Source organism: Equus quagga, chromosome 20 (assembly GCF_021613505.1).
Source record: "Equus quagga isolate Etosha38 chromosome 20, UCLA_HA_Equagga_1.0, whole genome shotgun sequence".
NCBI lineage: Eukaryota > Metazoa > Chordata > Mammalia > Perissodactyla > Equidae > Equus > Equus quagga.
In genome coordinates, this window is record NC_060286.1 from 17,761,682 (window position 1) to 17,782,367 (window position 20,686).

A 20,686-nucleotide genomic window follows, 5' to 3' on the forward strand; every position below is an offset into this window, starting at 1 on the left:
AAAGCTTTCTCTGCATCTATTGAGATGATCATGTGATTTTTATTCTTCATTTTGTTGATCTGGTGTATCACGTTGATTGCCTTGAGGATGCTGAGGCATCCCTGCATCTCAGAGGGCCTGATTTTTTTTTTTTTAAAGATTTTATTTTTCCTTTTTCTCTCCAAAGCCCCCGGTACATAGTTGTATATTTTTAGTTGTGGGTCCTTCTAGTTGGGGCATGTGGGATGCCACCTCAGCATGGCCTGATCAGTGGTGCCTTGTCCACGCCCAGGATCCAAACCAGCAAAACCCTGGGTAGCCAAAGGGGAGCATGTGAACATAACCACTTGGACACAGGGCTGGCCCCAACGGCCGATTCTTGAAGCAGGTTTTCGCAGAGGGGAAGAGAGGAAGATGGCATCAGGGGTGGAGCCTGGCCACAAGATGGCTGCCGGGGCAGAGTCTGAGACAAAGGAGTCTGGGAAGACAAACATGATGGCGCCTGAGACAAAGAAGAATGGGGAGGGAAACGTCAGTTTTCAGAAGCCGTTTTGCTCTCCCTCCGTTTTTCAGTTGTTTGGGCTAATTTAGACCAGGTATCTTGTAGTGAGGTGATTTTAGAGCTTTGTGTGTATCCAGAAGCCTCCAGGTACCAAAGTAAATAGACATACCATTCATTTTGCCTAACTTTAGAGCCCGGTCTTCCAATTTGGTTTAGCTCCTGTGGGGAGAGTAGGGAGGGGCTGTTCTAAGGAAAGTCCACTGGGGGAAAGTGGCAGTTCAGGGGGGCAGTGGCTTCTCTTGGCTGCGCTGCGATGTTTCTCATTGGCTGCGCTGTGATGTTTCTCATTGGCTGCGCTGTGATGTTTCTCATTGGCTGCGCTGCGATGTTTCTCATTGGCTGCGCTGTGATGTTTCTCATTGGCTGCGCTGTGATGTTTCTCATTGGCTGGGCTGTTGCCGAGCGGCAGAGAAATCTTCCTTCAGCAGTAAAGTAGCTGTACTTCTGTGGAAGATGCAAGGGGCCCTCTCTTCCTGTTTGGTGTAACTGAAATGTATTCTACGGCAAGAGAGTTCCCCTAAAGGCCTTCCTGACTCCAATTTAGTTAAGGTATCTTTTATTAATTTCCACACGGACAAGGCACAGCTCTAGGATCTGGCAGACTAGGTCCCTCAATCCTGCCTGCTCGTGGCCCCAGGCGAGTAGATGCCTGCCTCAAAGGTGCTGGCTGTGAGAGGCAAGGGGATGTTTGTAAAGCTCAGTGCACAGAGGGCCTCTGTTCAGGCCAGTCCTCCCCCCACTTTATCTTGCTGGCCACTAGGTGACTGGGTGACAGGGGTGCCCCTCGTGGCCTTGCCTACACCAGTAAGACCAGCCCAGTCCCAGGGAAGGGTGGACTGAGGAGGCTCAGGTTGCCGTGCTTCTGGAGCCGAGACTGACATCCAGACAGGCCTTGGTCAGAGGGTAATTAGTAACCAGGCCGACACTGGCAGGATGAGAAGGCAGCAGTCCCTGTGGGCCATTCAGAATGCTTATAATGTCATGAGGCTGTGTGTGTCTGGGGGGTGTGGGAGGTTGGATGCTGGTCATCCCTGGAAAGTCACCCTCCACCCCTGACACTCAATATCTTCTATTTTAAGATAGGAACTTGAGGGTCCCGCCCCATGGCTGAGTGGTTAAGTTCGCGCACTCCGCTTAGGTGGCCCAGGGTTTTGCTGGTTCGGATCCTGGGTGCGGACATGGCACCACTCATCAGGCCACGCTGAGGTGGCATCCCGCATGCCACAACCAGAGGCCCTCACAACTAAAATATACAACTATGTACCGGGGGACTTTGGGGAGGAGAAGAAGGAAACAAAAAACAAAATTGACAACAGTTGTTAGCTCAGGTGCCAATCTTTAAAAAAATTAAATAAAATAGGAACTTGATCCAAGTAAATTTCAGTTTCAATTTCATTGGAAGAACACTTTGATATTCTGGTTCACTGGTTTTCAAAAGCTTGGCGATTTTGTCCTGGTTAGAACGAAGGAGTAGGTGATGTGAAGAGTGAAAGCTAAGACCTTTGGTCTGGCCGGCCCCTCCCTCTCGGTTTTGTGTGTGGCTCAGCAAATTTAGTTGCTTTGTTCTGATTCAGGGTTCTGGCTCTGCCATAAACAAGGATACTAGACGTGGCACCAGGCGTGTGAGAAATGAGCTGTGAGGAATCTGTGGGCCATAACCGTCCACCCTCACCTGAGAGCCCGTGAAGTTGCAGGAGGCTCACAGAGGGAGGAAGGTCTCGCTTTTCTGCATTAGGACTTAAGTGCCTGCTCTGGAAAATGGGAGTAATTTTTTTCCTAGGGATTCTCATGGGGTGATGCCCTAAAATAAAGTCCCCTGCCAGCAACAGGACATATTTCCAGTACTCCTGCCTGCTGGCAAAACTGGAAGTAAGGTCCAACGTTTGTCCAGCTCATCTAGTATTAGGACTCATCTAGTGTCTCATTTGATTGCCCCAGTGAGGTAGGTGGGAACATAGCCCAGCCCGAGAGCAGAGGCCCGGGGTGAAGCTGACCGGCTGTTGTGTCCACTTGTTCCTGTGTGGCTCCCCTCTCTCTCTGCCTCACTTTTCTTATCCATGCACTGGGTCTGTCGGGTTGTTCCGATGGTTAGATGAGAGAACATGTGTGTAGCGCATGGAGTTCTCATGCCAGCTGCAGGGCGTCAGATCTTTCCGGTGGGAACCTCTATCCATTAGGGTTATATGCCTGTTCCAGAGTCCCAAATAACAGTCCTTCAGCAAGTCTCCTTCAACAAGAGAGACTTGACCCCTCTCTCACATAAACACCCAGAGGTCAGAAGTCCAGGGATGTTTGGTCTCACAAAGTCCTCCAGGCTCTGGGGTCCTTCTGTTTTTGCTGACTGAAGGTCACCTCCTAGTCTAGAAGGCTGCTCTCATCCCAGCCATCACATCTGCTTTCCAACCAGCAGGAAAGAGTATAGCAGGAAGAAGAAAAAGGACAAATGCACATGCATGCAAGCTATCTATTAAGGAGACTACCAGAGGCTGCTGCCCAACACTTTTATTTACATCTCACTGATGAGAACTTAGACACACAGCCACCGTCAGCTGCAGGAAGTCTGGGAAACGAACTTTTACAGAGGTAGCCAGGTACCTAGCTAAGAGTCAAGGGTTCTCTCACAATGGGAGAAGGGGAGGATGGATACTGGAGGACTCCTGGGAGTCTCTGCCACAGATTGATAGCCCCCCTCCCCCCACCCCAGAGGATTAGATTAAATTCCTAGTTTAATAGGCCAGAGCTACAGAAACTTCAGAAATGAGGTCAGCACACAGAGCAGAAACAGGTGCAACAAGGCCTGGTGTGGCTACTCCACTCTACACCCTGGGGAAGCGTGGCGCTGCCTGTGGGTGACATTCCCTGCAAGGATGGAGCCCTACCTACCTTCCCACCCTTTTATATCTCCCTCCTGGAAGGGCGCCCTCTGCTGACCCATGGCTCCCATGCAGGGGAACGTTTGCAGACTTCTCAGTTCTCAAACCAGACTCTGCACAGGCCAGTGCATATCCTTGTCTGGGGAGAAAGTCTCTGCCCCCAGCCTGGCAGTTTCCCCAGCACGCCTGGCAAATAGCAGGAGCTGCTGGTGGTGGCTACCTTGACAGATGAGAGAACCACGGCAGAGCCAGCTTAGGTGACTGGCCCAGAGTCAGGCAGCTCCTAAGCGAGAAGCAGAGTGGGTGCCCCTCATCATCTGCCGTGCCTCTGTCCTGTGTTGCTTCCCTTCTTTTAGGGCCCCTACATCAGTGGTAACCCACAAATGCCCGGCCCTGTGCACTGCCCCTGGCTGTAGGGTTCTGCCCCCAGGTGGCCCCTGGAACTCCAGACTTTTCCTGGCTGCCTTCCGCTTTCCTCCAGGCCTGGCTCGCAGCTGCTTATGGTGAAAGCTGGATAGTTGTGTAAATGAGTGTGTTCAGGGTGCCTGGCGTGCTGCTGAGTCTTGAGGGGCTGGCTCTAGCAGGGAGAATCCCAGGCCCCTTTTGGGCAGGGGGCCCTCGGGTGAGCCTCTGAGTGCCCTGGTTGGGGCTCCGAGTGCTGACTCATGCTCCTGAGCCCATCTTCTCCTCCAGGCTCCCCAGCTGAGGCAGCAGAGCGACACCTGGGGTCTCTGGGGCAACTGGAGCCCCTGCAGCCGGACCTGCGGAGGGGGCATCAGCTTCCGGGAGCGCCCCTGCTACTCTCAGAGGTAGGGGAGGCTGGAATGGGCCAACTTGTTAAAAGAGATGCGAGGGAGTCTGCTGGGTCCTGGGCTGGGAATCCAGCGCCAGCACTGGGCCCCACGGGCAGAAGCCACCATGCAATAGATTTGTTCTGGGAGCAGCAGCGATGGAGTATTTGAAATCAAGTTATTTCCCCCATATGAACACTCTGATTTCCGCAATCTACCTCATTTTGGAGGAGCTGGAGCCATCCCTGCCTCATCTACCCCTGGGTCTCCGGCTCCTAATGCAGAGCCTGGCATGTGGCAGGTGCCGTAAATTCTTGTCGAATTAATGAATAACCTTCAACCCATAATTCCTAACCTGACACAGCCTCTTTGTCAAGTATACGTGTTTCCCATGTCAAGTGATTTATTAAGCACCTACTGTGTGCCCTGCACTCTGACAGGTGCTATAGAGGGGTGGGCACAAAAGAAGGGCTGATGACCCCTTGCCTGTTAGCGGGTGTAGCTCACTATTCCTGAGAACCTGTGTGAGGAGGAAGAGAGGTGAGACGTTCTTCTTAGCCCCTTAGACTCATTGACTCCTTAAGTGACTGAATTACCCCCCCAGGTGGGTATTTATTGCATCTTATTTTATCTCCAGGAGCAGAATTTGGGTCTTCTCTGGAAATTTGCTTTCAGAGGCAGAATGGCCCCAAGTTAGACTCCTGGGTAGTTAGAATTCCCAGTCTTGCTTCTCTGGGATAAACATGGGGCTCACCGTACCCACCTGAGGGAACCGATAAGGGCGGGCACCCCCTCCTCACCTTGGCCCCCCTGTGCCCACCTGCGGGAGACCCCAGGAGGGGTCAGGGGCTGCTGGGTCGCGGGGGTTCGGGTCTTCCCGGTGATCTCGTCTTGCAGGGGAGATGGGGGCTCCAGCTGCGTGGGCCCGGCCCGGAACCACCGCTCTTGCCGCACCGAGGTAAAGCCCACGGTGGGGGGCACCAGCTTCCAGGACGCACCATCCGGCTGACATCCCGCCCCGGGCGCCGCCCTCCTGTAGCTCCAGCCACCCCACCCAGGCCCCTCGGTTAGCCGGGCCTACGGGAGCCCCTTCCTGCCCCCGCACCTGCAGGGACAGCCTCTCCTCGGGCGGCCCGGAGCCCCCGCACCTGGAGCGGAGCGCACGGGAGCCCTGGGGGCCGGCTCCGACTCCCGGAGCTAGGAGAGCGGGGGAGGAGGGGACCGGGACCCGGAAGGGAGGGGCAGACCCGGGTGGTGGACTCCCTCCCTTGCCCTCCACCCCACAGAGCTGCCCCGAGGGCGCCCGGGACTTCCGGGCCGAGCAGTGCGCGGAGTTCGACGGCCGCGAGTTCCAGGGCCGGCGGTACCGGTGGCTGCCCTACTATCGGGGTAAGGCGCCCGGGGCCCGACGCCGCGCTCTGCTCCCCGGCTCCGCATCGTTTTGGGATCTCTTTTACACACAGATTTTTCGTCTCAATTTTTATTACCGTATTGTAGGCGCTTTGTCAGATTTTAAAAAATCACCAGTGCCCCCAGCACGTGCCCACGGCAAACACAACAAAATGACTGGTGGTCATTTTGAGGTCTTTCCATCCTTTTCTCCCTTTGTACGCATTTCAAACAAAGCCGTGTCCGTGTCTACGCCGCTCGGAGCCCCATGTGTTTCGCCGGCTCCCCGTAGCATGCCTCCTGCTGCGCAGGGTCGAGGCGGGGGGGCGGCGGGGAGGGGGATTGTGTCGGTGGGGGGCGCGCGGGGGGCGGGGCGCGGCTGGCGCCGGGTTTGCGCAGACTGCAGGACGCGCCACCTTGCTCCGCAGAGCGAGGGCCCTTTACTCGGGGTCTCTGGGGCCGCAGGGCATGCCACGGGGAACTTTCAGGAGGGTGTAGGTCGTTAATTTTTAGAGCAATAAATGCAGTTCAAGGAAGAAACACTAACTTGTATGTTGTTAAGACATACAGAAGATACCTTAGTACTGCCCGAGTATTAGTTTTCCCTGCTCCCTGCAAATGACTCCTGGAAACTCTCTGGCACGCCGCATTCCAAATCAATGAACTTTTATATCCTGTGTGTGCTGTGAGGTAGGGAGGGATGGGTCTTGGCGGGGTGGGGTGGCCCCAGTGGGCCTTTGGCATTCATTGCTCCTCCTGGATCCCAAGGTGAGCGTATGCTGAAAATGATTGAAATATATCCATATTATAGAAAAATCAGAACACAGAGGAAAGGGTAGCAGAGGGATGCCGTGTTTGCTGTGGAGATGATTACAACACTGTTAGAACTTTGGGGCTGTTTAAACAATGTGTATATAATATTTAGATAGATATACAAGTTAAAACAAGAAAAAAATGACCTCAACCCCACCTCTTTCATGGGATCACTGCTAGCATTTCCTTCTGGCCTTTTCTACATCATTTTCTATGTTTACGTATTTGTAATTACATAGTTCCATTTTGCATTTTGTGTTATAAGCATCTTCCCATATAACTAGATAGTCTTCATAATCATTCTTAACAGCATAGTCAACATACATAATTTCTATCGATAGACAGTAATTTCCTTAAAGGGTAGAAGATTGGTAACATTCCAGCTACTATAGACAATGCCGAGACAGACCTTCTCCCTGAGATGGGGTGGGATTCTGAGCCACTTGGGGGGCTGCTGCAAGGGCTCTCTCCCAGCCACTGGATGCTTCTGGCCCCTGCCCTAGGGTAGGCTGACCCTCGCTGGGGACCTCAGCTTTCCCCTCTTGCTTGCCCCAGCCCCAAACAAGTGTGAACTGAACTGCATTCCCGAGGGGGAGAGCTTCTACTACAAACACAAGGAGGCCGTGGTAGACGGGACGCCCTGTGAGCCGGGCAAACGGGACGTCTGTGTGGAGGGCAGCTGCCGGGTGAGTTGGGCCCCCCACCTGGGGGGCTGGCTCAGGGCTTATGCAGGATGTCTCCCTGTCCTGCACCAGCAGGGCCAGTGGCTCTCAGGAGCTTGATGTCTTTTCAAGACTAGGTTCTAAGGTGCCTTACATCACAGATGCCTATGACCCTCTTACCTTTGCCCTTGGGAAACTCTAGCCCACGATAAGGGCAACTGCCCTGGGGGGCAAGTTACAGAAACCCAACTAAAACTGACTTCAGCAAAAAAAGAAAAAAAGCCATTGAGGGCTGGGCTGGCTGGCTGGCTGCAGTGCCTGAACAATGCTGCTAGAAATGTCTCTTTGGCCTCTTGGCTCTCTTCTCCTCTGGGTCAGCCTTAGGATCAGGCAGTCTCTTCCCTGAGGTGTGAAGGTGGCCACCAGCAGCTCCACAATGAGCCATCCCAGCCTGGCGACTCTTCGGGAAAGAGCGCCCCATTCCAAGGAGTTCCAGTGACCTGGGGTTGCCTCTGACTTGGCTTGGGCTCCCCCTGGACCACCCTCTCTGAGCAAGGCGTACAACCCACTGATGTGCCCAAACCCACTGTTGGAGAGCTCTAGCCAAATTCTGGGAGAGAGGTGGCCCCCAAAGGAAAATCAGGTGTTGTTGCCAGAGAAGGGGAGAAGGGTGCTGAGCAGCTAAAAGGCGGCTTGTCAGCCTCAGGCCGGGTCCAAGGTTTACTCAGGTGGATGTTTACTGTTCAACGGCTAATGAGTAGTTACCCCTCCCTGACCTGGCCAGGCCACCAGGGTTTGAGTCCTGGTGTGTCCGTGACTCCCTCTTGTCTCTCCTGTCTGTCGCCCATCTCTGCCTGGCAGGTTGTTGGCTGTGACTACAACCTAGACTCGTCCAAGCAGGAGGACAAGTGTCTGCAGTGTGGGGGTGACGGCACGACCTGCTACCCTGTCACAGGCACCTTTGAGGCCAATGACCTCAGCAGAGGTGGGGTCCTCCGGGGGTCCATAGACAGTTGACACAACCGTCTGTGGCTTGTCCCTTCCCTGCCTGTCTCCTGCACTGGCTGAGTTCCCCTCATGGTGCTGAGAGGGTCTGATCTGACACTCAGGTCATGCCTCAGGGTGGAGGCCAAACCCTTTCCCAGGAGCCCATGGACCACGCTGGTTAGGACCCTCTTATCCAGTCTCATCTCATACTGCTGCCACCTGGATGCCCTTCTCGGCCCTTCCCCCATCATCCCCTCCCCCTCCCGGTCACTTTGGGTGCCCCAGCCTGCCCCTCACCCTGACCTTTGTAAAGCTGTTTCCTCCTTCAGGAACACTCTTCCCCAAACAGCCCAGCGCTCCCTGTGTCCTACTGACCCTTCCCTGACCCCCTCTGTGCTGCCGGGCACTTAGCATCCTCAGGCAGCTCCTTCCTGTGGCTTGGGTGGTCCCAGAGCATCTCTGCCCCCTCAGGCTACAACCAGATCCTCATAGTTCCCATGGGGGCCACCAGTGTCCTCATTGAGGAGGCAGCTGCCAGCAGGAATTTCCTGGGTGAGAGCTCCGTGGGGTCCTGCGCGAGTTTGCGGCGGCGGTGGGGCGGTGGGTCCTGCCCTGGTTGCTGACGGGGGCTCCCCGCGCACAGCGGTGAAGAACATCCGTGGACAGTACTACCTCAACGGGCACTGGACGGTCGAAGGTGCACGGGTCCTGCCAGTGGCCAGCACCTTCCTGCACTACGAGCGGGGCGCCGAGGGGGACCTGGCGCCTGAGCGGCTGCACGCGCACGGTCCCACCTCAGAGCCCCTGGTCATTGAGGTGAGCGTGATGGGTGGGAGAGGGCCTCTGAGGCCAGTGGGGGGCACCTCTGGCCCAAGGTCGGTAGGAGGGCTGCGGGGCAAAGCCGGTAGGCCCCACCAGGACCCTCCTGCACAGCTCATCAGCCAAGAGCCCAACCCTGGTGTGCGCTACGAGTACCACCTGCCCTGGGGCGCCCCCCGGCCCGGCTTCAGCTGGAGCCACGGCTCCTGGAGCGACTGCAGCGCTGAGTGTGACGGAGGTGAGGGGACCCGGGGTGGCTCGGGGCTCCAGCCCTGCGGGGGAGGTGGACAGTGGATGAGACATCTGTGCGTCATGGGGGTCACCTTGGGGAAACCCAGGGGTTGGGGAACTCCATGAAGGGCTGCTGCCTAAGCTAAGAGAAACACAGAGGGCTTCTGTGAGGCGGTGGCATCTCAGAGGAGACGGTACTCCATTGGCAGTGAAGGCCTGGCCTGGAGCCGACGACCAGGTGTCAGAGCAGGGCTCCATCGCCCATAGATAAAACTCTGAGCCTCAGTTTCCTGAAATCATTTGAGGCTTAATCAAGATGACACGTGGGATGTGTCCAGAATGGTGCAGGGCCCAGAGGTGCCTCTGGTGAATGTTCACTGACTGGCTGCCTGTGGTGGCCGTGCCTCTGCAGGTCACCAGTCCCGCCTGGTCTTCTGCACCTTCGACAACGAGGCCTACCCTGACCACATGTGCCAGCACCAGCTGCGGCCGGCTGACCGCCGCCCCTGCAGCCCTCACCCTTGCCCGCAGACCAAGCGGTGAGGCCTTTGCCAGCCCCTCCATCCAGGGCAGGGCCCAAACTCTTGGGTGGGAAGGGAGCGGTGTCCCTAGGCTGCTTTAGGCGTTGAGCAAAGAGGTTGGGTGACCCAGGGTTCCCCACAGCTGTGGCTGGAGTGGGGAGGAGGCAGCTGTCACTGCGGGAGGCTGGGGAGGGGCCTGAGCTTGATGCCCAGGGCTACACTGTCCACCCTCGTGTGCCCACTCAGTGCCCAGAATGTCCAGGCTGGTGGCAGGAGGGTTGGGGAAGGTACTGGAGGCCCCATCTGTCTGAGCCGGTGGGGGCCTTGGCTCAGCAGATGCTGAGGCCAGGGATTGGGCCAAAGGGCCTATGGGCATCGGCAATGCCTTTGTTCATGCACAAAGGACCTCTTACCTGTACCAGCCCAGGGCGTGGTGCCTAGCTGAGGCCCAGCGTGTGTGCGGGAACAGGTAATCTGCAGGCCACAGGCTCTCTGCAGCACTGGTGCAGTCCCTCCACCCTTGTGGCCTTGGTGGCAGCTGGTCTTGCAGGCTGGTGGTGGGCCTGGCTTTGCACGGTGCCATGGCGGCTGCCCTTTCCTCGGGTCCTCTGGGCCAGGCAGTGCCACTTCACACATGGTTGAGCACAGCCCCTCTGGGAGATGCCTCCAATAAGGTCAGACCCGAGGGGAGTGGAGTCTGGCTGGGGGTAACAGGGAACCTGGTGAGAAGGAAACAGAAGGATGTAGGTGAGGACAGCAAAGCTGAGAGGGAGGCAGCCAAGCTCCGTGTTACAGGCAGCAGCACAGGATGGAGATGGCGAGCAGGGCCCAGCTGTCGGCCCTTGCGCAGAGCTCTTTGCCCCTCACCCGCACAGGCCCAGGTGTTCGGAGGGTGGGCTGCATTGGGGGTCCCCAGCCTGCTCCAGAGAGTGAGAGCTGGTGCCCCCTCGGGCCTGGGCTCCCGCCCCTGCTCCTGGGCCAGCCTCACAGACTCCTGCTCCCTGCCAGCTGGAAGACGGGGCCCTGGGCGCCCTGCTCAGCCTCTTGCGGAGGCGGCTCCCAGTCCCGTTCTGTCTACTGCGTCTCGTCCAGTGGGGCCGGTGTCCAGGAGGCTGCCGAGGAGGCTGAGTGCGCAGGCCTGCCTGGGAAGCCCCCTGCCACGCAGGCTTGCAATCTGCAGCGCTGTGCAGCCTGGAGTGCGGGGCCCTGGGGAGAGGTGAGCCCCTCCCGGGTGGCATGGGGCAGAGATCAGGAGCTGGGGCGTGGGCCTGGGGCTGCGGCCGGGGCTGGGAGGCTTGTCCTCTGCTGAGGGGACAGGTCCTGGAAGTAGAGTGACCTGCTAGGTCATCTTGGGAACTAGGAGCAGGTGCTTGGACTCCTGCTTCAGTGTTCCTCCTCCTCTAGGATCCCAGGCAGGGCGGGAAAGGCTTGGCTTTGGCATGAAGAAGAAGCCGGGCATGGTGTTTGGGGGCGAGGGAGGAGCAGGCACTGTCTGGGGCTGCTGGTCACTGCTTCCACCACCTACAAGTCTTCAAGGTGCAAATGAGCGGATGTGGTAAATGCACCTCAGCCTGGTGTCCGCAGCCATGGTGTGGCCTCAGGAGAGTGACCAGCCTCTCTGGGGCTGGGAGCTGGACATGGGCAGTGGGGTGCTGTCTACCCTCCATGCCAGGCTGGTGGGCCTCCAGCTGTCAATCTGGCAGGGCTCCTCTGGGTGAGGACAAGCTCCTGCTGACAAGCCCCATCCTTACAGTGCTCTGTCAGCTGCGGTGCAGGGGTCCGGAGGCGGAGCGTCACTTGCCAGGGTGACGAGGGGTCTCTGCTCCATGCCACAGCGTGCTCCTTGGAGGACCAGCCCCCACTCACTGAGCCCTGTTTGCATGACGACTGTCCCCCCATCAACGACCAGGCCTGGCACGTAGGCGCCTGGGGTCTCGTGAGTACTGGTTGCCCCCCCCCCCCCACCTGCTGCCAGTCCTGGTCCCTGGGGTCTCTGACAGGTGGGTGCACATGTCCCGTCCGTGGGTCTGACACACGTTACCAGGGGCCTCCCACGCGTTACCAGGGGCCTCCCACATCCCTTTTGGGTGCCCCTGCCTCGCCCCAGCCTCAGGGCCTCTCTCCCTATGCTGCGTTTCTCTCACTCCCCTCTCCCTGCGGGCCCAGTGCTCCAAGAGTTGCAGCTCGGGCATGCGGAGGCGCCAAGTCCTCTGTACCAAGGGGCCGCCTGGCTACTGCAGGAGCCTGCAGCTGTCCAAGCCTGTGGACGTGGAGCCCTGCAACACGCAGCCCTGTCATCTTCCTCCGGGTAAGGACAGGAGGGGCAGGCCGGAGCCGGGGCCTTCCCCACCACAAACCTAGCCGGCACCTCCTGCCTGCGGGCCTTTGCCTGTGCTGCGTCAGCACCTGCACCACTCTTCTCTTGCGTCTTTGTCCACCGAAGCCTTTGCCACCTAGAGCCCAACTCTCTGCAACCTCACGAGCCAGCCCTGTTTCCCTGCTCAGAGGTAGCATCCCTTACCTGACCCCCCATGGCTCATTATAACCTCTGTCACTCTCAGGTTACTTTCTTGTGCTGCAGGGGTTGTATATGACTTGTTAGGCCTACTACCTATAAGCTTTTTGAGGGCCTGGTCCCTGACTTCCTTATTCCTGTTTATACCCCCCACATAACTTAGTTAGCATGCAGTAGGTACTCAGTAAATGTTTGTTGAATGACTGAGTATAGAGGAGGGAGGTGGTCCAGGAAAGATTGTCCTCGCCAACTGCTTCTGCTTCTGTCTTCCCCCTTCCTCACCCCTATTCCCATTGTGAAAGAAGGTGTCCCAGGCAGGAGGAGCTGCAGGAGGAAGGGCACAGAGGCAGCACTTACTTGGTGTGAGGAGTGATATGGAGGAAGGGTGTGGGTTGGGGCTGAGCTGGGGGGGCGGGGTGGGTGAGGGGGGTGGCCCTCTGACACTGCAGAGAGGTGTGTTTGGTCCTGATGTGCTGTTGATGAGGGACTATGAGCCATGTTGGGGAGTGGCAGGATTCTGATGAAGGCACATGGCAGGGTGGCTGAGAATCAGTGGCCTGGAGTCACCAGCTAAACTGGGTTCAAATCTCGACTCTGTTGCTGACTGACCGTGGGACCCTGGGCAGGTGCCTCTCCTCTGATTCTCTTTGCCCATCTGTACAATGGGGTTAATAAGAGTGACTTCCAGGCTCGTGGTGAGTTGCTCGCACAGTGCCTGAACACAGTGTTCCATAAGGAGAGGGTCGGAAGTGGTGGTGGTGAGGCCGTGAGGGGGCCCTGGGCCTGGCCCTCATGGTGGAACAGCAGGAGGATCCTTGGGCTCCCACGAATCCAGCTGCCTGGAGCCACTCAGTGTCCCAGGGCCTTGGACACCTTCCCGGAAGAGGTAGCCCTGAGCCTGCCCCAGAGACTAGCAGGATTCACATAAGTAGAGAGGAAGGAAATGGAAAGAGAGTTTCAGGCCAGCTGAGTTGTAAAAGAAAAAACCTTTATTGCTATATATATATATTTTGTGTGTGTGTGTGTGAGGAAGATTGGCCCTGAGCTAACATCTGTGCCAATCCTCCTCTACTTTGTATCTGGGATGCTGCCAGAACATGACTTGATGTGCGGTGTGTAGGTCCACGCCTGGGATCTGAACCCACAAACCCCGGGCTGCTGAAGTGGAGCGTGTGAACTTAACCACTACGCCACTGGGCCAGCCCCTATTGCTGTTTTTATAACTATAAAAATAATGTTTGTTTATTGTGGAAAATTTGGAGAAATTGGAAAAGTAGTATATAGGGAGAAACTTAAATTGCCCTTGACCCCGCCCATTGGTGGGCTTAATCTTCAGTGTACTTCCTGTGTGCATGTGATTTTGTATCTGCTTTTTCCCCTTGATGCCACTTAGTGTGTGAACATTTTCTAGTCTCGTGATTTCTGGGGCCCCCACAGAAGTCAGGATGGGTGAGAATTTAGAATTTCGGTGGCTGCTGGTGTTTTTGGTACCATGACTGATGCCGCAGTGCATATGGCATCTGCCCAGGGGGAGGGGGTGGGGCTCCGACGAGGAGGCTCACTGAGGGGTGGGCATCCGAGTGGACACAGCAGACTCACCTCTGGGACTTCTGCTTCCTCCTCCTTCCAGATTCCAGAGCAGTGCTTGCTGTAGAAGTAGAATGCAAGCCACAAATGTCACTTAAAATTTTCTAAGAACCACATTACAAAAGTAAAAAAGAAACAAGTGCATTTATATTTAGTAATATACTTTATTAACCTAATAAAATATTTTTAACATATAATCGACATAATTACTAATGGGATATTTTACATTGTTTTCCACAAGATTTTTTAAAAATTAAATCTTCGAAATCCCATGTAGAGTTTATGCTTATAGCACATCTCAATCCAGATGCTAAAATTTCACCGGCATACTTGATCTATGTTTAGATTTCGTAAAATGTACACTTGAAGAAGTAGATTCACGTATGTACAGTTGTTCCAGACATACTGGAGCATTTTCCAGTGAAGGAATCAAGTGGCAGTTTTTAAATTTAAAATTAATTCTAATTAAATAAAATTTAAAATGCTAGTTCTTGGTCACTGTGGCCACATTTCAAGTGTTCATAGGTCTGAGGCCAGTAGGGGCCCAAGAATTGGCCATCAGCCCAGGGTGGGGATGGTGACAGGAGGTCTGTCCGGGGTGGTGCTCTTAGGGGTCTGCCAGATGCTGGAGGAACCCAGGCCTTGGGCTTTGGATTAAATTTGTGTAATAGGCCCAGGGGAGCCATTGAGAGTTTTAGAGTGAGACACCATGAAAGCTATTTAGGAGAAGAGATTTAGCACCTGCCTGAGGGTCAGACTGAAGTGGGGGCAGTTGGGAGGAGGAGGCTGGTGGGGAACAGGCTGCAGAAATCCAAGTGCTAGAAAGAGCCAGAGAAATGAAGGGACAGGTGCGGGCCCAGCAGAGCCTGATGCCGTGCGGGAGGTGGCCTGGGGCTCTGAGTGAAGCCAGAGAAGATGGAAGGGAAGAGTCCTGGGAGGGGAAGCCAGAGGCAAGATGGACATGGCAGAAAGGTGGCCTTTCGAGGTGAAGCGACAGAGGGACAGCAGGCAGAAATTCCCAGGCTGCTGGGAACTGTGAACTCAGGGCCCCAGAGGATGTCGGGAGATGACGTTTGAATCAGCCACATCGGAGGTTTTGGCCTGGGTGGGATAGGCAGTAAAATGAAAACAGAGATTTTACTGCGTGTCTGCTGGAGTGTTCTAACCCTAAATTATTATATTTTAATATTCCTTGGGGACTGGCAAGATGTAGTCCATATGGGAATGGAATTTTCACTTATTTTTTATAACTTTATTCCATCATATAGTAATATGCTTATTGTGAAAAATTTGAAAACCACTAACAAATAGAAGGAAGGGGACTCCCTCCCACACCCCCATGCACGAAGCACTCAGAAACTTTCACTGTGAGCATTTTGGGGTGTGTCCTGCAAATTGTCTTTTATGCAGCATAAAAAAAAATTCCTGTTGTCCTAATTTTCTCTGCTCAGCCTTTTGCATTTTTTCTCCAACATTTTTTGATGAAAAATATTTTTAATAACTTAGAGGTGGTTAAATATCATATACCATAAGATTCACTCATTCTAATGGTACAATTTATGATTTTTAGTAAGTTCACCAAGATGAACAAGATGGACAAGATGATGAAAAACTTTATATAGAAAAGTTGAAGAACTGTATACTGAGCTGCCTGTATTCACCATCTAAATTCTACAATTGATATTTTGTTATATTTGCAGTCATTATCTGCTCTTTTTTTTTTTTTTTAAAGATTGGCACCAGAGCTAAGAACTGTTGCCAATCTTTTTTTTTTTTTTCCTGCTTTATCTCCCCAAATCTCCCCAGTACATAGTTGCATATCCTAGTTGCAGGTCCTTCTAGTTGTGGCATGTGGGACGCCGCCTCAATGTGGCCTGACCAGCAGTGCCGTGTCTGCGCCCAGGATCCGAACCTGCCAAACCCTGGGCCGCCGCAGCGGAGCGCGTGAACTTAACCACTCAGCCACGGGGCTGGCCCCTTTATATCTGACTTTTCTTTTTGCTGAAGATGTAACATTAGCATTTTCTCTGTGGTTGAAGACTCTTCTGAGAGTGGGAGGGGTGTTTTATGAAATCATGGGTACTGCTCATTTTCACCTCTGCTGTCCTGGGTTCCCCAGGCCCTGTCTGAGCAGTGGGGTGGGAGCAAATGTTGGTCAGGGCTGGCTACCACTCAGGCCCACTCTCTCCTCCTTCTGTCTGCACCCCATGCCGGCTGCCCTGGCTCCCTGCAGAAGTCCCCAGCACGCAGGACATGCACAGCAGCCCCAGGGACCCCTGGATGTCTTTGGGCCCTTGGGAGGCCCCCACCTCAGGTGAGAAGCTTGGTGAAAGCCCCCAACCCAGCGCCCTCTTGTCTTTGTGTCCTCGAGGGTGGTGCCTGGAGATGGAGGTTGAGAGTGGGGCGAGTGGTTTAGAGGGGACGGAGAGAAGGAGGTGTGATGAGAACACAGATGATGGAGAGTGAGGGGCCAGGTGGACACATCAATGTGTCATTTGTTTCCTCCTCTTTCTAGAATCGAGAAACCAGTGGTGGGCACCCCAGGAGCGACCCTCAGCCCAGGGTAACCCCAGAAGAGATCCAGACCCCCACCTCCCAGCCCTGGGCTTAGCCCCCTCCCTGCAGCCATCCCCACACCAGCAGCCCCTGCAGTCTGGCCTGGGGCCTCGTGATTGCAGACACAGCCCCTACGGGTGCTGCCCTGATGGCCACACTGCATCTCTTGGGCCAGAGTGGCAAGGCTGCCCTGGGGCCTCTTGTCAGCAGAGCAGGTAGCTGCCCAGACAGCCTCTCCCTTCTCACCAGGTCAGAGAGGGAAGGCGGGGGCTGGGGGGCTGAATGTGCACCCTCGAGGACTCGCTTCTTGCTCTCCCTGAGCCTCCTGATGTGCCGAGTGGGGGCAGAGACCCCTGCTTTCTCTACAGGAGTCAGCCTGTCAAGATGTAACCTGAGCTCTGAGAAGGCACGTGCGGTCTGATTCTAGCTCTTGGATCCAAACCAGGCTTGGGGAGCCCAGTGTAAAGGCTGGAAAAGGCCAACCAACTTTCTTCAATTCCTAACAATCCCACCCACTCCAGCCTTGGAGAGAGGGGCTGAGCCATCCAAGCTCCCCACATGCTATCCCTGTGGCTCTCCTCCTCTCCACAGCCTGCCCTGGATTCATCCCAGCATGTGCCCACTCTCTCAGGGGCTGGGATGCTAAGGGCCCAGACTTTGGGGCCAGCAGCCTGGGGGTGATTCCCAGCTCAGCCACTTACCAGCTGCATGCTGGGTGACTTGGAGCAAGTTACTTAACCTCTCTAATCTTGGCTTCCTCTGCTGAGAATTAAGAACAATGCCAGCCACTGGCTGGGATTACTCTGAGGATGAAACAAGTCACACGGTGCTTGGCACGTAGAAGATGCGTTGACACATTCTTTCTTTCGCCTTCCTTCCCAACACCTAGTTGGTGGAGGTGAAATAAGTGGTGGGCTCCTTTGACGCCCTTTTCTGCCCCATCTCCTAGCTGCTGCTATTTTGTAAAAACTCCTTGGGAACCTGATATGTGGGCAGACTCAGGTGAACTTCCCCCTCCTTGGTTTTGTGGTTGGATGTGTGACTTGATGATCTGTCAATTGTTAGGGACACAGCTCTGATTATTGTGTTACTGTTACCCTCCCTGGTAGCCACTAAGTGGTCAGTAGAGGTAGGCAGAGACCAGGGCACTCAAAATGGTATGTGCTGTGTGCAGGGACATGCCATCTCCTACTTGGATCCTCACCTCGTCAGCCCGCAGGGCAGAGCGCCTCAGAGCCTGGGTCCTGGGATGCTGGCAGCTCAGGGTTCCCAGCAGGGTGAGGCTCAGGTCCAGGTGGTGAAGGGAGGGCTGTATGATGTCTGTCTAGGTACGGGTGCTGCCCTGACGGGATGTCTGTGGCTGAGGGGCCCCATCAGGCTGGCTGTGCAAGGTCTTACGGCGGTGATGCCAGGAACAGGCTGGGGTCAAGAGCAGTGGCTTCCACAGTAAGTGTCTGGTTCACGTGAGGGGGCAGGAGTCCAGCCCCTGAACCTACTCAGTGCCACTGTGACCAGGCTCTTTGCAGCTTTGGCTTTGGAGAAGGGAGGTTCCTGAAGCCCACTGGCCTGGGCGATCCTCTTGAAGGGGGGTTCATCTGACATTCTCCTGGTCTCTGATCTCCTGGGGTTATGCCCTGTGGGCTCATAATTCTGTCCCTCCCTCTTCCTGCCATCCTTCCCCAGGGAGCCCAGAGTCCCCCCAAAAGTCAGACCTATTCCCAACCTCCCAACCCTGGGCTTCCTCCCCAGGTCCCCAAGGCCCACTGGCCCCAGGCCCAGCAGAATGAGCCTAGTGAGTGCCGGGGCTCCCAGTTCGGCTGTTGCTATGACAACGTGGCCTCGGCAGCTGGCCCGCTTGGGGAAGGCTGTGTGGGCCAGCCCAGCTATGGTGAGTGGATGCCCTTACTCATCCTTTCTGTTGGGTGGGCTCTGGTCCCACTGTGCCCCCCACCCCCACCCAGAGCCAAAGACTTTCCTACTAGCTCAGTTGTTCATTTATTTGTTCCACAAATATTTATTGATCACTCTACCAGGTGTCAGGCCAGAGAACAGTGCTAGATTGTTCTAATAGTTTGCACTTGAGGTCTCTGGATGCTTGTGGGAGTTGGGGGAGGGTTGTAGGTGAGGATCCCATGGGGAAGGAAGGCCTATCCTGCCCCATGGGGGCTCAGCTCCTCCAGAAGCAGCGATAGTGTGGGGTGGTCAGTGCTGGGATGGGCAGGGGTGTCCCCACCCTGCCTGGGATGAGTCCTGGAGGGAGGTTATTGAGGCTGGACCACGGGGTGCATGGGTGGAGCTTCCAGGGACCATTATAGGGACGTTGAAAACCAGACTGGATCTGGTGGTCAGGGTCTGTAGGAGGCTGGGTACCCAGTAGGGCTTTAAGCAGAAGCCATCATAGTCACGTCTGTACTGGAGGAGAGTGTGGAACAGGCTGTGCTGGGGAGGAGGGCTGTTCGAATGGGCAGGCTGGGGGCTGAAGGTGGGTTCAGAGGTTGGCACAGTGCCCTGGGAACGGGTGGGCCCCTTGGCGGGCATCTTCACAGGCCCAGGAGCTCAGGGTTGGGTCCTTATGAGCTGAGCACGTCAAGGTCAAGCCTTTGGGTTGCTCTGTATGCACTCCAGAGGTCTGGGTCAGGGACTGGAGGGCACGAGAGAGCCAGGCCAGGGAGCTCATGGCCCTGACCTCCTGTGGGCTGTTCTAGTTCTGTGGGGAGAAGTGTACAGGGCTGACTCCAGAGGCTGCTGTGGCCCCAGCCTGAGGCAGGTCTGGGCAGTGAACAGATTCTGCCCCCAGGGCTGGGTCAGGGGCCCAGGCAGGGATGTAGACATGCTCCAGAAACTGGGAAAGGCCTCACTCCTAAGTCTCTGAGGCTGAAGGAATGGTGGCTGCTTCTCAGCAGGGCTCCGTTGGGCAGTGTTTGTAGCTTTATTACTGGGCACTTTGGTGACATGCATCCTCCTTGTCCCCTCAGCATACCCCGTGCGGTGCCTCCTGCCCAGCGCCCATGGTTCCTGCACAGACTGGGCTGCCCACTGGTACTTCATTGCTTCCGTGGGCCAGTGTAACCGCTTCTGGTATGGCGGCTGCCATGGCAATGCCAATAACTTTGCCTCGGAGGAGGAGTGCATGAGCAGCTGCCGGAGGCCCCAGCTTGGGCCTCACCGACCTGAGCCTGGAGCCTCTGGCCAGAGCACCCACAGAGATGGTGGTGGCAGCAGTCCTGGAGGTCAGCAGGAAGCCAACCAGCACAGGATGGAGGCCACAGTCCAGAGAAAGCCCTTTCCTTCTGGTGGCCGCCGGTGGCAAGACAGACAGCCTGGGCAGGAGGAGGCCCACCACACCCAGGCCCTTGGAGAACGACCCTGGGGCCAGGAGCTTGGGCCCAGTGCCCCTAGGCAGGGCGGAGATGCCGGGCGGCCAGCGCCCCCCTCCCAGAGCTCCTCATACAGGTGAGGCCCACCTTCCCAGGTAGAAGAATAGGGCACCTAGGCCAGGGGCTGAGCCTGTTGGAACTCAAACTCTGAGGTCAGTCCTCCCTCCCCATCCCTAACCTTGAATCCTCCAAACAGCCCTGCCTGGAGGGCCTTGTTACCTTATTCTATGATGGGGAAGCTCAGGCTTCGGAGACATGAGACTCACTCAAGGTCAGGCGGCCAGTAGATGGTGGCACCTGGATTCTCGATCAGATCTTGCCAGTGTACCCCAGGCCTGTGTAACTGGAAAAGTTTACAGGCTTCGTGAGCTTTGGCAAGTCACCCAACTTCTCCAAGCCTCAGTTCCTTGACCTCATAGGTTTGATGTAGGTTCCATTCATTATTACTCTTGGGACTGTGCCCTATTAATGAGAGATTTGGGACGATTTAAAAAAAAATAAGAGAAAACTTTAAATTCCAAAGGGGCCAGGTGTGTGGTTTAGCCTGCACATGAATCTGGTATGTGCTGCCTCTCCCAACCTCTTCATCCCCTGGGGTTTGTGCCTACCCTGCTTGTTGCAGGAGCAGGTTGAGGAAGCAAAGCCTGGGCTCATGGTGGGGAGGGAGGGTGGATTCCCGAGTTCCTGGGCTTCTGGAGCTCGGCCTCCATGGGACCCTTAGGCAAGTGCCTGTGACAGGATGGGCACCAATCTCTCTGGTGGGCACACTGAAGAAGGGGTGGCCCCTGGTGCTGGCACTTGCCAGTAGGGCAGATCCTCACCTTCCACCTTTCCAGGATTACCTTGGCAGGCTCGGAGCTCTCCCCGGTGCAGGTGGCCCTGGGGCAGTTGGTACGGCTCTTCTGCCCAGATGACCCCTCCCTGGATTCCCAGGCCTGGTGGCAGAAAGATGGGGGACCCATCTCCTCTGACAGGTGTGCAACAGTCCTCCTCCTGTGGCAGCCCCTCTGATCTTCCCTGGGAT

The 20,686-nt window shown here is 55.8% G+C and overlaps 1 protein-coding gene across 8 annotated transcripts in view; it reads left to right on the top strand.

Moving 5' to 3' along the window:
* The window catches only part of PAPLN (papilin, proteoglycan like sulfated glycoprotein), a 45,849-nt gene that overhangs the window by 12,963 nt on the left and 12,200 nt on the right, over positions 1–20,686 (top strand). For 7 of the 8 annotated variants that reach the window (XM_046647027.1, XM_046647033.1, XM_046647034.1 and 4 more), the window contains exons 3-21: positions 4,108–4,223; positions 5,103–5,163; positions 5,492–5,594; positions 6,963–7,093; positions 7,931–8,054; positions 8,528–8,608; positions 8,700–8,872; positions 8,990–9,113; positions 9,519–9,645; positions 10,031–10,096; positions 10,636–10,843; positions 11,381–11,563; positions 11,794–11,935; positions 15,963–16,043; positions 16,245–16,500; positions 17,614–17,731; positions 18,035–18,173; positions 19,261–19,738; positions 20,499–20,636. In XM_046647027.1, the coding sequence (XP_046502983.1) occupies positions 4,108–4,223; positions 5,103–5,163; positions 5,492–5,594; positions 6,963–7,093; positions 7,931–8,054; positions 8,528–8,608; positions 8,700–8,872; positions 8,990–9,113; positions 9,519–9,645; positions 10,031–10,096; positions 10,636–10,843; positions 11,381–11,563; positions 11,794–11,935; positions 15,963–16,043; positions 16,245–16,500; positions 17,614–17,731; positions 18,035–18,173; positions 19,261–19,738; positions 20,499–20,636 (2,849 nt within the window). The remainder of the gene's footprint in view (positions 1–4,107; positions 4,224–5,102; positions 5,164–5,491; positions 5,595–6,962; positions 7,094–7,930; positions 8,055–8,527; positions 8,609–8,699; positions 8,873–8,989; positions 9,114–9,518; positions 9,646–10,030; positions 10,097–10,635; positions 10,844–11,380; positions 11,564–11,793; positions 11,936–15,962; positions 16,044–16,244; positions 16,501–17,613; positions 17,732–18,034; positions 18,174–19,260; positions 19,739–20,498; positions 20,637–20,686) is intronic. The other variant, XM_046647028.1, reaches the window with a different exon arrangement.